This window comes from Giraffa tippelskirchi, chromosome 1 (genome assembly GCF_054371585.1).
Source record: "Giraffa tippelskirchi isolate mGirTip1 chromosome 1, T2T-mGirTip1v1.2.pri, whole genome shotgun sequence".
NCBI classification, from domain to species: Eukaryota; Metazoa; Chordata; class Mammalia; order Artiodactyla; family Giraffidae; genus Giraffa; species Giraffa tippelskirchi.
The window spans coordinates 87,661,972-87,678,344 of NC_137275.1; the positions used below are offsets into that span (position 1 = coordinate 87,661,972).

The following is a 16,373-nucleotide window of genomic DNA, read 5'->3' on the forward strand; positions in this document are numbered from 1 at the left end:
ACAGACCTTTGTAGGCAAAGTAATGTCTCTGCTTTTTAATACACTGTCTGGGTTTGTCATAGCTTTTCTTCCAAAGAGCAAGTGTCTTTTAATTTCATGGCTGCAGTTGCCATCTGCAGTGATTTTGGAGCCCAAGAAAGTAAAGTCTGTCACTGTTTTCATTGTTTCCGCATCTATTTGTCATGAAGTGATGGGACTGGATGCTATGATCTTAGTTTTTTTAATGTTGAGTTTTAAGCCAGCTTTTTCAGTATCCTCTTTCACCTCATCAAGAGGCTCTTTAGTTCTTCTTCGCTTTGTGCCTTAAGGGTGGTGTCATCTGCATATCTGAGGTTATTGACATTTTTTCTGGCAATCTTGATTCTAGCTTGTGCTTCATCCAGCCCAGCATTTCTAATGATGTACTCCACATATAAGTTAAATGAGCAGGGTGACAATATACAGCCTTGATGTACTCCTTTCCTAATTTTGAAACAGTCTGTTGTTCCATGTTCCATGTAGATTCAGTAGCCTCTCCTGTTCAGAGTGCTGTGAAACCTTGTTACTCCTTTCATAATTTGACTTTTAACAGAGAACTTTTGCCTAGAGTGTTTCCCAAAATACAGTGTTTCCTTCATGATTCATTTGTCTCGTTATCTTTTGTTAAGTTTCTAATATGGGAACCTGTCACATTTTAGTAGAAAGAGTTTCATGCTAGTGGTCTGGAAACCAGAGTTCTGTTTCCAGTTCTGTCACTTTCAACTGCAGGACTAGGGGTAATATGCATGACCTCTTGGGGACATTAATTTCTTTTCTTATGCAGTCTGAGAGTTAGGCCACAGAATCTACTTCCAGGCCCTTAACATCCAAATTCTATACTGAACTAACATTAGGTAGTATTATGAAATAACATGAGCCGACTTGCACATGTGTATTTAAAGGATATCATCGATTATTCTTATTTAGTTCTAACTTGTAGGTAAGAATAGCACATAGAGAAATTTAGGAAGATAGCCAGAGTTACACCTCAGACTTGTCAATACTAGAAATGGAACACTGATAAGCTGTTACCAGTGAAACAGTTTAGGTTAAGAGGATAGATTCATAAGCAGGGCATCAATCCAACATAATCAAAAAAGACATATGGAAAATGACCCTGAGAAGATCAATAACCTTTATTACCAAAACCAAATTATCAAAGCCAAAAGAATGACCTTTTCTTGTAGTGTTTGCTTGGGAGTTTTCTCAATAAAATTTAATTTCTACGTTCAAAGGTATTTTGTTACCTATATTAAAATATTTATGTTTTAGATAACTAAGTCATGATTCTAAGTACTTTAATGTGAAGGGATGAGTCGTCCTAACTTTTTAAACTAACTTTAATTTTGACTTTTTGTCAATATTTCCAACTCCTTTAGTCAGCCCTTAGTGCCTGTCCTCATAAAAATAATCTTAGTTTAGTGTTTGATTTTCAATCCTAAATATCAGCAGTTTGTTTCAACAACATTTACTTCTCATTTGCATTCAATGGAAACTATTACTTGATTTTGCTTTAAGCCACCTTCCTCACCAATAATCACCATACCCTCTGCTTTCTTCCTGGCAGCCCTGATTTAGAGAGATGTGAAGTTTTTTTCTTTTTTTTTTTTAAACTAATATTTCCAGCATATACCAATGGTAAGCTCTCAACGTAGATATAAAGATATAAAAATGCAGAAGAGAAATGAGGCGAAGTAAGGCAGACCAAATTAAACTGCTGTTTTTGTAGATCCAGAAACAGTTGACTGTTGGCTGTTTCATATGGTTCAACCTTAATACACAGAAAAGGAGCTATTTGGAGAAAATGGACAAGATCCATTTTTGGATCTACTGATATTTACAGAACATGCATTACAGGACTGAGATTGGTAGTATCCAATTTCCAAACTTGGGTGTGTATTGTGAGTTAAGTCGGGCTGGTTTTTAAGTCTCTGGCCTGCTGTGACGTCAATATTTAGAGGAAGAAAGGCCAGATGGAGGAGCTACTTTAGAATACCAATGCAAGGACTTGGGGATTTGATCCTAGCCAGAGGGCAGAGGCAGCTCCCATATGATTATAATGATGGAAACATCTGGCATAGTGCAGATTTCAAACTTGCCTGCTAAATAAAATCACCTTTGAACACTTTGTAAAAATACTGATGCCAGGCCCTGTGTCCAGAGATTCTGAGCTCTTTGCCTGATCATCGTGCAGAGCAGTGGTTCACAAACGTTAGGGGTCATCAGAATCACCTGGAGGGTTTGCTGAAACATAGATGGCTGAGCCTCACCCCTCAGAGTTTCTGATTCAGTAGGCTTGGGATAAGACCAAAGAATATGCATTTTAATAAATTCTCAGGTGATGCTGCTGGTCTAGAGAGTACACTTTGAAAGCCATTCATGTATGGCATTTTGATTAAGAAGCAGGATTGTAGTTCCAGCCCAATTATTAGCAGTGATAACCTTTCCTTGTTAAATTTTTGAAATCAAATATTGTAACATTCACTTTTTAAAGTGTACAGGTCTAATTTTGATAAATAATAGTGTAATCGCAGTCAAGGTAGAGAATAGTTTCATCACCTCCTGAAAATCCCTATGTGACCTTTTAGAGTCCAATTCTCCTCCAGCTCTAGGCCCTAGCAACCTCTGGTATGTTTTCTACCCCTATAGTTTTGCCTTTTCCATGATGACATACAAATGCAGTAATATACTGTGTAGCCTTTTTGAATCTGGCTTCACATAGCATAATGTATTTCAGATTCCTCTAGGTTGCTGTGTACATCGGTAGTTTATTCTTTTTAATTATTAGGTAGTATTACATTGTTGCATTGTGTTGGTGTATCACAGTTTGTTTATCTACCTGTTGAAGAATATTTGGTTTGTTTCTAGTTTTCCAGAACAAATCCACTTTTTTGTGTGAACAGAAGTTGTATTTTTCTTGGCTTGGGTAAATACTGAGGAATGGAATTGTAGGGACTTGTGCTAAGAGTTCATTTATCTTGATAAGAAACTGCCAAATTGCTTTCCAAAGTGACTGTACCCTTTCGTGGTCTCATTTGTTAACATTTATGATCCTCTCAGTTTTTTCTGTTTCATGTGCTAATAATAATAATGTCTGCTGTCATTTTTGTTTTGCATTTTATTATAGAAATTTCCAAACATATACAAAAGTAGAAAGACTAGTCTGTTTTGGTGTATGTGTTCTTTGTGCACTTAAAAAGATATTTAGCCTGAGGCTTTTGTCTCCTTACTAATTTTCTCTCTACTGTTCTATCAGTTATTAAGAGAAGAGTATTGAAATCTCTGACTATATTCATAGATGCATCTATTTCTCTTTTCAGTTCTATAAAATTGTGCTTCTTATGTTGTGAAGCTCTTTTATTTGGTGCATTAACGTTTAGGATTCTTATGTCCTCTTGTGAATCGATCCCTTTCAGTTTAGTTCAGTTCAGTCGCTCAGTCATGTCCGACTCTTTGCGACCCCATGAATCACAGCACGCCAGGCCTCCCTGTCCATCACCAACTCCCAGAGTTTACCCAAACCCATGTCCATTGAGTTGCTGATGCCATCCAACCATCTTATCTGCTGTCGTCCCTTTCTCCTCCTGCCCTCAATCTTTCCCAGCATCAGGGTCTTTTCCAATGAGTCAACTCTTCGCATGAGGTGGCCAAAGTATTGGAGTTTCAGCTTCAACATCAGTCCTTCCAATGAACACCCAGGACCGATCTCCTTTAGGATGACTGGTTGGATCTCCTTGCAGTCCAAGGGAATCTCAAGAGTCTTCTCCAGCACCACAGTTCAAAAGCATCAATTCTTTGGCACTCAGCTCTCTTCACAGTCCAACTCTCACATTCATACATGACTACTGGAAAAACCATAGCCTTGACTAGACGGACCTTTGTTGGCAAAGGAATGTCTCTGCTTTTTAATATGATATCTAGATTGGTCATAACTTTCCTTCCAAGGAGTAAGCGTCTTAATTTCATGGCTGCAATCACCATCTGCAGTGATTTTGGAGCCCAAAAAAATAAAGTCTGACACTGTTTCCACTGTTTCCCCATCTATTTCCCCTGAAGTGATGGGACCAGATGCCATAATCTTAGTTCCCTTTATCATTATGAAATTACCTTTTTTATTCCTGGTAATATTCTTTGCTCTGAAATCTACCTTGACTGAGACTAACATGGTTACTTCAGCTTTCTTTTGAATAATGTTAGCTTGAAACATTTTTCCCATCTGCTTAGTTTAGTGTTTTTGTGTCTTTATATTAAAAATAAATTTGCACTACATATAATTGAATCTTTTTATTCAGTTTGACACTCTCTTTTAGTGGGTGTTAAGTGATTTTTATTTAATGTGATTACTGATATCTGTGTTTAATCTATCATCTTGGTGTTTGTTTTCTGCTTATCACGTCTTTTGTTCCTCTTTTCCTCTTTTTCTGCCTCTTAGATTACTTGATTATTTGTTATTTCATTTATCTCCTTTTAGGTTTATACCTCTTTGTATTTTTTAGCAATCTTTTTATGTTTATACTATACACCTTAAACTTATCCTAGTCTACCTTCAAATAGCACTATACCTCTTTACTTATAGCATGTTATAACAGTATACTTTCATTTTCCCTCTTTGGCCTTCTTGCTATTATGTTATATATTTTATATCTGCATTCGTTATTAATATAAATCCCACCATATAGTTTTTTTATTTTTGCTTTAAATTATCAATTACCTTTTAAAGAAACTTTTAAATAATGAAAAAAAAATATTTTATACTTAGCCATGTATTGACTTTCTTTCAAATTTTTTTAACTACAGATGTGCTGCTAAATTCTTTCAATTTGTACATCTTAAAGTCTTCATTTTGTCTTTGTTTTTCAAACGTATTTTTGAGGAGTGTAGAATTATAGGGTTTTCTTGCATGTCCTTAAAATACACACTGCTCCACTGTCTTCTGGCTTTCCTTGTTTCCAAAAAAGTCTCCTGTCATTCTTATATCTTTATTCCTCTGTACATAAGGTGTCAGGTTTTTTCTCTATTAGCTTTTTACTTTCTCTCTTCATTACTAGTTTTCAGCAATTTGATTATGTTAAGCTTTAGTGTCATATTCTTCATGTTTCTTGTTCTTTGTGATTTATTGAGATTCTTGAATCTCTGGGTTTCTATTTTTATTGAATTTTAAAACTTCTCAGCCATTATTTTTTAAGTACTTTTTCCATACACTCCTGTTTTTTTCTCTTCTTCTAGAACATCAATCTCATGTATCAGTATATTTGGCCATTTAAAATTGTGCCGCAGCTCATAAATGATCTCTTCTTTTTCTTTTTTACTTTTTTCTGTTTCATTTCAGATAGTTCTATTACTGTGTCCTCAAGTTCACTAACATTTTGTCTATAGTGTCTGATTTGTTCTTAATTTCATCTAGTGTATTTTTCTTCCCAAACATTGTAATTTTCATCTCTACAGGCTTTTGGGGAAATCTTGCAAATATTTTTGAGCATTGGGATGAAGTTAAATTTGAGACTAGTTTGGCCCTTTCTAGACTTACTTCTAAGCTTTTTTAGGGAGACCAAAGCAGACTTTAATCTAGGGTTAACTTGAAACCATTACTAAGGCCATGTCTTTCTAACTGTCCACTCTAATCCTTCATGTGTCACAAGGTTTCTTGAACTGTTCTAGCTCTGTGTGTGCTCCAGGAACGGTTTTATCTGTGCTTCTGATGGTGCTTTTCCGAGCCTTGGGTCACTTCCTCGCACTCACGCTCTAAGTGTCTCTCTGTGTGGGATTCTTTCCTCACTGGTGTCTGCCCATGAATTCTACCCTTGTTTGTTTTTCTTTGTCTCAATTCAGGGAGATCAGCAGGCTCCGTTTAAGCTGCCGCTCCCTATGCTGCAGCCTGGAAGCTCTCTAGGTATTAGTGCAGCATAATTTTAAGACTCACCTTGTTTGTCTTCCTTTCCTCTAGGTTCACTGTCCTAAGCCATCTATTGTCCAGAGTATGAAAACTATTTTTTGTTGTTTAAAGTGAGAAGCTTAAATGGTCTTCGTTGCTCTGTGGTTACCTAAAGCAGAAGACTGACTTCTGTATTGTTTCATTTGTTACCAGAGTAAATCCATTATTCATGTAATAATCCTGGAGGAGGAAATGGCAACCCACTCCAGTATTCTTGCCTAGAAAATTCCATGGACAGAGGAGCCTGGCTGGCTACAGTCCACGGGGTCGCAAATAGTCGGACACGACTGAGTGACTAACACTTCATGTAATAATAATGATGTCTTTTTCACAGGGATTAAATTAGGTAATATACATGAAAAGCCCTTTATAGATGGTGAAGTGTAAAGTGCTACACCATGTTTGTCATTGCTGTTACCTTGGCATTAGCCTTGTTTTCCTATAGTTATAGATGTCCTGTATAGTAGTAAGGACTACAAGGCCAGAATATGGAGGTGCTCTTTCTGAAAATCTGACTGTTCCTCCACTCTTATCAGTTGTTCATAGTGCATATTTTTCTGTGCTGGATTAATTCCTGCATTTACTCATCCAACAGACATTTTTTAAACACCCAGTGTCAAGCACTGTTCTTGGCACCAGATATCTCTGCTCTCCAGGAGGTTATATTTTGTATTTTCTTTTCTCTGTGTGTCTCAGCTGTCCTACATTTTTTCATCACTGTGTGGACCCCTGTCTCATTTCATCTCTGAGCCTCTGTCTGAGTGCTCATCTCATTCTGCCTTTACCTCATATATTTTCTTTGTCTAGTTTATCTGGCCTTCCAGCATTATCTTGTTCTTTATTTCATTTGACCCAGTTGTCATAATATTTCTATCTTTCCTTTACTAATATTTTTTTTTCCTTCCAAGTAAAAGCCAGAGAAAAAGAAGGGTCCTTACAGAAGCTTACAAGACTTTAAAAGATCTGTGCCTGCTTATTTCTTTGAACTTCTCACATACAGCTGTACGTGCTGATGACTGCTTGACTGTGGTCACTTCAACCACAGTGACCTCCTTGCCATTGTTGTCTTGTGGACACCAGCCATGGTCCTACTTCAGGGTCTCTGAAATTTGCTGTTCCTTCCATCTTAGACATGCTTTTTCTACATACCCACGTCCCAACCCTCGTTTCCTTCAAGTTTTGGCTCAGTTGACATCTTTTCAGTGAGGCCCTTTCTGGCCTCTCCCTATTTAAAAAAAATATTTTTTAATTTTTAGAAATATTTATTATATTTTATTTTTAGAAATATCTATTTTGCTGCGTCTGGTCTTAGTTGCAGCATGTGAACTCTTAGTTAGGCATGTGGGATCTAGTTCCCTGACTTGGGTTAGAACCTGAGCCCCTGCACTGGGAACTCAAAGAGTCCTAGCCACCAGACCACCAGGGATGTCCTGTCTCCAAATTTTTAAGTGTCATGCCTTCTACTTCTGCCTTTCCTGTTTCCCATTCCTTCTTCATTTTTATTGGTAACACTTTTTACCTTTTAAATTATAAAACATTTGTTTGTTTTCTGTCTGTTGTTGCACTGTTTTCTCTCTGTTGTTACAGTAACATATGAACTCTATGAAGTTAGGGATTCCTTTACTGTTGACAGAAGCACCCAGGACATTGCCTGGCACTAAGGAGCAAAATAAATATTTGTTGAATTTGAATGAGTCTCCTTGGTACAGTTTTTTGTTTTTTGTTTTTTTTGCTTATTTGTTATGTTAGATTTATTGAACACATTTCTTTGTTTCATGTACTTTATTTTAAAAAATGAATTGCTGGAGCACTTCATATATTTTCTTAAAAATCCCTTGAATTGCTTTAATGAGCATATTTTGTTCTATAGCTATGTAGCCTTTGCCATATAAAAGGTTCTCCATCCCTGATTAAAGGTGAACCTCAAGACTGAGTGCATGTGGAGAGTAGGCATTCTAGTTATCATAAATAATTCCAATGTTAGAGATAGGCCAGGAGGAGATGGGGTTCTAGGTAGATTTTAAATCCCATCAAGGCCCAAGGCCGAGCCACAGGAAAAAAATGATCTTCCAAATATAGTATTTCACGTATTTTTTAAGTTTGTAAAGTTAGTATATCTGGAATTAAAATTTCCTTTTATACAACTCTCCTAGAAAATACTTTTAAAATGAGTCTAGGTGAAACTTTCTTATTAAGGTATGTATACCCCACTCCCTGAATCATAATTTGCAAGTCTAATAAGCTTTGAAAACCAGAAGATTTTTCTAAGTTTACCACAGACTGATTTGGTGGCAAAACCCAGCCTGACTTGACATGCAGCTGATAGTAGTATGACTGAGGGTCTGTGCATATTTTCTCGATCCGCTTTGTTAAAGTAAAACAGGACTCTAGTCTCTGTCTGCCTAACTTTTGGTTGTTGTTGCTGTTACTGTTTTTCCTCCAGCTTTGCAAACCTGGGTATACTTCATGTGACAAAGAAAAAAGTATTTGAAACACTGGAAGCACGAATGACAGATGCCTGTATAAGGGGCTATAATCCCGGACTTTTGGTGCATCCTGATCTTGCCTATTTGCAGGCAGAAGGTGGAGGAGACCGGCAGCTCACAGGTGAGTGTCCCTCCCAGCTTTGGTCCTTTGAGAGCTCTGGTTCTCCTTCCCCTGCGTGTAGACCTGGAACTCATCTTACCCTCAGTCTGTGCCCCAGGCTGCTCCCCCCGTCATCGCTCAGAAACCTCTGACGGCATCTGGCTGCTTCTAGGATAACCTCTGTACTGCCATAGCCGAGCATGCAAAGCCCGACTCCAGCCCCCTTTCCAGTTTTATCTCAGGCTCCACCTGGTACCCACCTCTTCCCATCATCCCCTCAAACACGGATGCACTCCTCCCTCTACCTAAAAGACCACCCTTCCCTCTTCAACCTGTCAAAACCAGTTCAGAATTCAAGATTCAAAGAACACCTCCTTTGTTATAACTCCTACAGCTCACCTTATCATAAGGAATCTTCCTTTCTTTGGGCTCTCAGGCACATTATAAGCTATCCTCTTTATCATAAAAAAAGGCTATGATTTTATATTTTCCTGCCTTTACTTGTGTTTTTTCTTTCAACCCCAATCCTTGTCCCACGACGTGCCATTTTTGCTTTTCTGTGTTGGCCTTTCGTCTAGCCATCCTGCCACCAGTTCATACTCAGGTGCCCCAAAAGCAGTCATCCTTTTCCCATAAACATGTTCTGTCTTCTGATATTCATCCTCGAAACCTTCACGTCATCTTTGAGTCCCCCTTCTCACCTCTGCTGCCTCTCCATCCAGTTCTTGATCCAGCTCTTCTGTGCTCTGTGGGGTTCCATTCCTCAGGCTAATTTTTTGTTGCTGTCTCTGTCCCTCGCTACTTCTAATCTGGTTTATGTCCTCTGACCAGACAGATCTTACTACAGCCTGCATGTCACCACTATTCAAGGTCTCCCTGTTGCCTACAAAATCCAAATTCCGGACCCTGGCATTTTAGGCATCCCAAGAGCTGGCCCCAGTCTGCATTTCCAACTGTTTCCCATAACACCCCTTCTTGTCAAACTGAACTGCTGCATACAAGCATCGTGATTTCTCTCTTCCTCTCCTTGGCACATTCTTTCTCTTCTGGGATGTCTTTATTCATTCTCTTCCTGAGTTCAGGTTCTACCATCCTTTCAACATTCAGGGCAATGTCTCTTCTGCTCCAAAGCCTCTGGATTCTCCCCTCCTTTGAGATTTTGTATCACTTCAACTGTAGCTCTTTGTAGTACTCTTCACTTGAATTATCACCTCTTATGATATTATAAGTTAAGTACAGTCACGTCCATCAACAAGAAAGCTCCATCAGGGGGAAAGGAGCCAAATGCAGTTGAGTTATTCGGCTCCTTAACTGCACTTTTTGAGTCCTGCTTGCTATTTGCTGGGCACTATGGAATGAATAGAGCTTTGGGGATATTTAATTTCTGTTTAAAATTTCTAATTTATTTTTTAATTGGTGGAAAATTGCTTTACAATTTTGTGTTGCTTTCTGCTGTACACCAGTGCAAATCAGTCATGATTATATACGTAATCCTCTCCCTCCTGAGCCTGTCTCCCCTCCCTCATCCTCACCCCTCTAGATTGTCACAGAGCACCAGACTGGGCTCCCTGTGTTATTTAGCGACTTCCCACTATCAGTTTTACAGGTGATAGCGTATATATGTTTATCACTGCTGGAATATTTAATTTTCACGTTCCTCAACACAACTGAGGCATAGTCAGCTTACTCCTTTCCATTTCCATCAAACCCTTTGTGTCTTGGAAGAGGTCAGGGGATAATAGGAAGGGAATGAGGCCACTTGTCACATACAGGACAGTTTTCACTGTGATCCAGAGACAATGCAGTCCTTCTTCTGATGCCTTAATGTTTGGATGACATAGATAATTCTTAAAATTTTATTATCAATATGAAGAATTTCAAAAGAGAAAAATGACTTTTACTTCAAGTTGATATTCTTAATTGGGGCTTTATAAAAGCACTCAATCTAAAATGTTCATACTTTCGCCTTTCCCTGGACATGAACACCCTGTGTTGTCTGGCCCTAGATCGGGAAAAAGAAATTATCCGCCAGGCAGCTCTTCAGCAGACGAAGGAGATGGATCTCAGCGTGGTACGGCTCATGTTTACAGCTTTCCTTCCAGACAGCACCGGCAGCTTCACGAGGCGTCTGGAACCTGTGGTGTCGGACGCCATCTATGACAGCAGTGAGTACTCGACTCCTGACCTGAGACAGCTTGCTGCAAAGTCAGGAACAGACTTCCATCCCCACCCTGGCAGTTACTAACTAGCTCTGATTCCTGGGGCTGCTGCTGCTGCTGCTAAGTCGCTTCAGTCGTGTCCGACTCTGTGCGACCCCATAGATGGCAGCCCACCAGGCTCCGCCATCCTCGGGATTCTCCAGGCAAGAATACTGGAGTGGGTTGCCATTTTCTTCTCCAGTGCATGAAAGGGAAGAGTGAAAGTGAAGTCGCTCAGTCGTGTCCGACTCTTAGCAACCCCATGGGCTGTAGCCTACCAGGCTCCTCCATCCATGGGATTTTCCAGGCAAGAGTACTGGAGTGGGGTACCATTGCCTTCTCCAGATTACTGGGGCAAGTAACTAAAACTCTTGGAGCCTCACGTTTATCATCTGCAAGATAAGAATACTGAAGTCTAGCTTAAAAAGTTATGTCGAGATTAAAAGTGAAATACGGTGAGGTGCTTAATAAATCTCTTTCCTCATGTTTGTTATAGTCTTTTACATGCAATGCCAAATTTCTTATTATTTATGAATTCTTTACTATGAGGATATATTGCTGGTGCTCTTAGATGGGAAAAATAGTTGGGGCTCTGAAGAGAAGTTAATAAAAGATAACTCTTATACTTACCCATTTTCATTCCTGCATGTTACAGCTTTATCCATTTAGGAACTTCAGGTTAACTAAATGAGCAGTACAGATATTTTGATCTTTTGTGGCTTCAAAATTCTATTTCCATCTGTAGTTCCTGGAGTTTTTGAAAAGAGTTTTACAGTGGTCTTTGGCATTTACCATGCAGATTTCTTATTTGGTATGCATGGGATTTATTAAACAGATAGATTTTCCCAAACTGTCTGTAAGGGCAGTATTTAGGCTCATTAAAAGGTCACAGAGTTTAGTCTAAGTAGAAAACTCCATGCCCCAAGTACAACAACTAACTGATTTCTCTAATTTAAACAGGTTTAAAGGGAAGTGAAAGCTTTATAAAATGTTGTAGGCTCCTATACCAAAGATCACTTTAAAATGCAGCTGTTAGAGCGAAAAAAAAAAAGGAAGCTTTTATACTATTACCACACAAAACTTTTACCTCTTAACCACACAGAATTCTAATTTAGTTTGGGAAAAGGAAATATAATATCTTCATTTTTCTTTTCTATAGAAGAAAAATTAATAGTTTTAGAATACTGTACTTTTCCTAAATTTCTAGGACTCTTGTAAATGGTGTATCAGTACCATGGATGTAAGTTTGGGGTTAAAGTCTTGACCTAATTGAAATTCCACACATCCTTTAGCTTAGAACTTCCTGAAACATCAGAAAAGTTCTTTCTCTTTCTCTATTAATGTCTCTTACTGTGTTCGTGGGAGAAATGAATACTGCTTCTTTCTGCCTCATCTGTTTTGGGGATAATGAATGAGGCATGCCCAAGCAGTGCTCTGAGGATTTCAGAAGGCACTTTTTCTCCATATTTTTGTTATAGCAATATGAGTGAAAGCATCTGTTTGAACTTTCTTTTGGTTAAGTATGCTTTGGTTAAGGTCCCTCACAGGAGGTTAGCATGTGACACTGAGGATAAATCATGATGTTTGTTGTTTTTCTCCTGTGAACAGAAGCCCCCAATGCGTCTAACTTGAAAATAGTAAGAATGGACAGGACTGCTGGATGTGTAACTGGAGGGGAAGAGATTTATCTTCTCTGTGACAAGGTTCAGAAAGGTAAATACATGCTCTGATCTCAAGATGTGAAGTGTAATTCTGAGTGTGTTTATGAGTCACTTTTTGGCAGTGAGCCCAGTAACATCTCTCCTCTGGCATAGAACTCCTTTTAAAAATTTATACATTTCATCTCTTCCAAAATTGAGTTGTCCATGTTATTTTTTAACCCAACTAATTCATTTAAAATTTTCAACAGAAGTGAAGTGAAAGTGAAAGTCACTCAGTCGTGTCCGACTCTTTGCAACCCCATGGACTATACAGTCCATGGAATTCTCTAGGCCAGAATACTGGAGTGGATAGCCTTTCCCTTCTCCAGGGGATCTTCCCAACCCAGGGATTGAACCCAGGTCTCCCACATTGTAAAGAGAAATAAGAAAAGAGTGATCATTGAAATCAGTGATATATCAGTGTTTCTATGCTTTAAACTTTGATATGTGAACTTTAAATAAATGAGTAATAGCCCATGCTTCACTTACACACACACACACACGTGATAAATGTTTTACATAGTGTAAAATTGTTAATTTTTTTCTCTTACAGTGCTTTGTTGCAACAATGAGAGTTTCTCTGGATATCTTCACATGACACTATGATGTCATTTAAGAAAAAGAAAGAATAAGGGATATAAGGAAATTCTCAGAGCATATTTCTCTCATAATTTTTGCTTTCAGAAAAGGTCTTGGCATTTATCTCTCACTAGATATAGCACAAGATTGATAAGTTAGGAAAAGCAGAAGGAGATTGTTATTTTCTCAAGCTTTACCAATTTTTAAAATAAAACCATAAAAGGTATACCATAATAAAGATACACTCACTATAAGCAGTTATCCAGCTGCTTACTCTGATGAGCATTTTCAGAGTAAGCAGCTGTATAACTGGAAATATAGCTCCTATTTAAAGAACTATGGCTTTAAAAAAAAAAAGAAAATTGTCCTTTGAGGCTAAATGCTCTGAGATAAAAAGTCAGAAAAAATGAGATCGGATTTTAAGATAAAGGTGTATATCTTTGTCCCCAGAATGTTTACACTTTCCCTGTAGATTCTGGTATCAGCTTTCTTTTAACCAATTCTATCCAAGTAATGTGCATTTCCAGATTCCTGGGTGTGCATACTATGAGTAAACACAATCTAAGTACCTTTATTTGTGAATGTGACTCTTAGTCATCATCATTACATTGAAATGGCTAATTAAGAGAAGTTTTATACCCAGCTTAAAGAATCTGAATAACTAGGTCCAGGGTAGTCCTATGAATGTCTTACCCAACCCTAATATTTCTAAAATTCTATTTAAATAGAAATATACATTTAGTTTTTGCAAGTCAATAGAGTACTCCTCCCTGTGAATTAGGAAGTGAAGCCAGGGAGATGCCAACCTGAGTTATATTGTCATATTTTTTCAGGAGTAGAATCCATGACTGAAGTGTGAAATTAAGACATTCTAATTTAACCCGAAGGGACTAGACCAACACGTAATTTTAGCAGTTTCTCAACAGGGAATACTAGAATATTATAGAGAGGTAGCATAGTAGGATGTTTAAGAGCCTGGAGTCTGAACCTTCAGTGTCCATGTTCAAATCCTGGTCTCTCCACTCACTAACTGTTCAACCTTAGATAAGTTACTTAACCCCTTTGAACTCGTTTCTCTTCTGCAGAATGAGGCTATTAATAGTACACTTGTATCACAGAGTTGAAGATGAAATCAGTTAATATATGCATATAAAATCACTTAGAACAGTGTCTGCCAAATAGTAAACTTTATATAAGTTAAATATTATTACATAAATCTGTATCAAGGTGAACCACCTTTTGGGATTCTGATATTCTTCACTATCTTTCATGTTCCTGGAGGGTGAATTGATTTAGAGATGGAGAAGTTATTCAAAGATTGATTAAGAGAAAACTCAGATTGAATAGGTAAATCTAGAATTCTGTCCTTGTAAATGAAACTTGGGGCCCATTACTATGGTAACAAAAAAATTTTATTAAAAATTTTAAATAATTCAGTAGTCTGTTTTATATGAATTACTTTCAAAAAAGGTTAAGTACATAATAGGTAGACTCTTGAACCAGCTTTATTTTTCATCATATTTATGAATGTTATTATACTGTGTGAAATTATACACCTGAACGTGACTGTTTACAGATGACATCCAGATTCGATTTTATGAAGAGGAGGAAAACGGTGGGATTTGGGAAGGATTTGGAGATTTTTCCCCCACAGATGTTCATAGACAAGTAAGTGGACGATGATGGTAAGGAAGATGATACTGTGTTTTCTGCCTTGTTGAAACTCAGTACTTAGATTCCAAGTATAAAAAAGGAAAAATGATAAATATTTATTTAACTTTCATAAAAGAGCACTATGTCTTGGAGGTGTTCCAGAAAAATTACCTTCCATAGAATTATGGGCCAAGCTCTGGCAGGTGTCTGATCACCTAGATGCAAGGCAGTGACCCTCAAATCCTTAAGTAGAAATGTGTTACATATTTCATTAGTCTGTTCAGACTAATAACAAAATATCATAGACTGAGTGAATAAAACAAAAGCAGTTTTTTGCTTATGGTTCTGGAGCCTGTAAGTCCCAGATCAAGGTCTGACAGGGTTGGTTCCTGATGAGGGCTCTCTCCCTAGTTGGCAGACAGCGACCTTCTTGTTATGTCCTAACATGGCAGAGAGAAAAGAAGCTCTCTGGTGTCTCTTCTTTTTATTTTTCTCTTTTTTGGTGCCTCTTCTTTTAAGACCACTAATCCTATCCAATCAGGGCCTTACCCTTATGACCTCATTTAAGTCCGTCTAGTCAAGACTGTGGTTTTTCCAGTGGTCATGTATGGATGTGAGAGTTGGACAGTGAAGAAAGCTGAGTGCCGCAGAATTGATGCTTTTAAACTGTGGTGTTGGAGAAGACTCTTGGGAGTCCCTTGGACTGTAAGGAAATCCAACCAGTCCATCCTAAAGGAGATCAGTCCTGGGTGTTCATTGGAAGGACTGATGTTGAAGCTGAAACTCCAATACTTTGGCCACCTCATGCGAAGAGTTGACTTATTGGAAAAGACTCTAATGCTGGGAAGGACTAGGGGCGGGAGGAGAAGGGGACGACAGAGGATGAGATGGTTGGATGGCATCACCAACTCGATGGACATGGGTTTGGGTAAACTCTGGGAGTTGGTGATGGACAGGGAGGCCTGGAGTGCTGCGATTCATGGGGTCGCAAAGATTCGGACACGACTGAGCGACTGAACTGAACTGAACTGATTTCCACAAAGGCCCTATCTCCAAATACAGCCACACTACTGGGGCTTCACCATACAACTTTGGGGGAAACACAATTAGTCTGTAATGGTATTCTCCCAGAGTAACATGAGGAGACCTGTTAAAAGGGTATTCTAATGAAAAATGTTGACAGGAGGAGTCTTCTAGTTGAGGCTAATATCATCATGATAAATCAAGATCTCCCAGAAACAATTGAGTATATGACAAACAGATGAAAATGCTGAATCCTCATCTTAAAAATTACTCTGAGTGATTGAGGAATACAATTTTCACACACACACAAAATGGAAACAATCCAAATGTCCATCAGTTAGTGGCCAGTTAAGTAAATGTGAGGGGATATTGTACAGTTATTAAAAAAGAATGAATACAGACTAACATGGAAAGGTCTCAAAGAAACAACACTGAAATTTTTTAAAAGATAAACATTCAGTTCATTTCAGTCACTCAGTCGTGTCCGACTCTCTGTGACCCCATGAACCACAGCACGCCAGGCCTCCCTGTCCATCACCAACTCCCAGAGTCTACCCAAACCCATGTCCATCCAGTTGGTGATGCCATCCAACCATTTCATCTTCTGTCATCCCCTTCTCCTCCTGCCCGCAATCTTTCCCGGCATCAGGGTCTTTTCCAATGAGTCAGCTCTTCACATCAGGT

At 38.4% G+C, this 16,373-nt stretch overlaps 1 protein-coding gene across 2 annotated transcripts in view; it reads left to right on the forward strand.

The window, feature by feature from the left end:
• NFKB1 (nuclear factor kappa B subunit 1) overlaps positions 1-16,373 on the forward strand; it is a 124,432-nt gene that overhangs the window by 76,014 nt on the left and 32,045 nt on the right. For both annotated transcript variants that reach the window (XM_081483089.1, XM_081483100.1), the window contains exons 7-10: positions 8,394-8,557; positions 10,543-10,701; positions 12,343-12,447; positions 14,590-14,681. In XM_081483089.1, coding sequence (XP_081339215.1) covers positions 8,394-8,557; positions 10,543-10,701; positions 12,343-12,447; positions 14,590-14,681 — 520 coding nt within the window. The remainder of the gene's footprint in view (positions 1-8,393; positions 8,558-10,542; positions 10,702-12,342; positions 12,448-14,589; positions 14,682-16,373) is intronic.